The following is a 1,422-nucleotide window of genomic DNA, read 5'->3' as shown; positions in this document are numbered from 1 at the left end:
AAAACTGCAGCCGGAAGAGTCCAAGCCCCCTATGGGAGGGGAACAGCATCTTTTACTACTCTACTGCACTGAGATCTGCCCCCAAAATTCTAGCTGGCATGTTTTTGAATCACAGCACCCATCATTGAAATGAAGTCAAATCAGCAAGGAAAGACAAAACAGAAGCTATTCTGCACCCACCGCCAGGACTGGGCACAGCAGGGATCTTCCTGGGGACAAGGGAATGGAAGCTGCTCAGTCTCATACACTACAGAGCGCCTACTATGTCAAACTGTGCTCCACCTTCCCCTTACTCCCAGCAGGCTCACCCTTGCCCTTCAACACAGCAAGCTGAACCACAAAATTATTTTTCGCATAAAAAGGAAAAGATCAGGCGGTTAAACGTAAGCCAGCCAAATCAAATGTAGTCAGGACAATGCTAATCTCTTGGAGCGTTCAACAGTGCTTCCCAGATGACCACAACCTCGGCTTTATATCTCTGCTCAGAGATGGTGCAAAATCAAGAAGTATCTTGGTTTAGGTAAGATGGACCCTCAGGTTGGGATCTAGACTGAATAGAGGGGAGCAGCTGATGGGGTTTAATTATGAGGGAACAAATGAGGTAGGCAGTGGAAACAGCAATCCCTGAATCCTGTGAAGTGCCTGGGAAGTTATTCACAGCCCCCAGTTCTGAGGAAGGCAGGAAGTCGTCTTCCTGAGCACACTCCCAAACCACACACAGGAAGTGGATACAAAACCTTCTTGCCCCTAAAACTCAGAATTAAACACTGATGTACTATAAAGGAGGAAGAGGATGTGAGAATTACCTTCATACTGAGCATGCCCAAAGTGAGCTGGAACAGCACCAGAGAGCCCTGGTAGAAGAAGAGGTCCCAAATACGTAGCAGCAGCTTGATGTGGACAACACTAGCGAAAGAGGTGAGGAACCAGTGCAAGGTGATCAAGGAGAGCTCTGTGAATAAAGACACAGAAAAGAAATATGACAAGGGAAGTCAGCCAACCAGTCAGCCAAGTCAGTGAAGATTGCCTCTTCTAAGTGCTCTCCTCCCAGGTCAAAGATGACCATGCACTGCCTCCAGGGCCAGGAGGTTTGCTCATAGCCCTGCTGCTCTCCCTTTGTGAAACAAGAACAATAATTTTTGTCTGTGTGTCACACTGTCAAGAAAAGCTATGGTTTCTAGTGCACACTTTTACCGATGTCGTGCTCCTGGAGCAACTTGTCCAGGCGGGGCAAGTACTGCACAATGAGCTGTCGCAGGACACGCTGGTCAGTCTGCACGCCCATCAGGGTGGTGCTGAAGTAGGAGGCAGGAACCAGTTCCTCGATGATAGCACACATCATCCAGAAGGCATCTTCCTCCTCCAAGAAGAGCAGCAGAGAGGCAGCCACCTAGGATTTTGAAGGAAGAACTGTATGTCCTA

General features: G+C 48.5%; 1 protein-coding gene across 1 annotated transcript in view; it reads right to left on the bottom strand.

The window, feature by feature from the left end:
* Window positions 1-1,422, bottom strand: part of SGSM3 (small G protein signaling modulator 3) — a 19,654-nt gene that overhangs the window by 11,939 nt on the left and 6,293 nt on the right. The window contains exons 7-8 of the mRNA XM_009321828.1: window positions 1,195-1,390; window positions 807-952 (exon numbers count right to left, since the gene is read on the bottom strand). Coding sequence (XP_009320103.1) covers window positions 807-952; window positions 1,195-1,390 — 342 coding nt within the window. The remainder of the gene's footprint in view (window positions 1-806; window positions 953-1,194; window positions 1,391-1,422) is intronic.

Source organism: Pygoscelis adeliae, unplaced genomic scaffold (assembly GCF_000699105.1).
Source record: "Pygoscelis adeliae isolate BGI_AS28 unplaced genomic scaffold, ASM69910v1 Scaffold60, whole genome shotgun sequence".
Classification (NCBI taxonomy): Eukaryota; Metazoa; Chordata; class Aves; order Sphenisciformes; family Spheniscidae; genus Pygoscelis; species Pygoscelis adeliae.
Note: the sequence above shows the minus strand (reverse complement) of the source record. Positions and strands in the feature narration are given on the sequence as shown.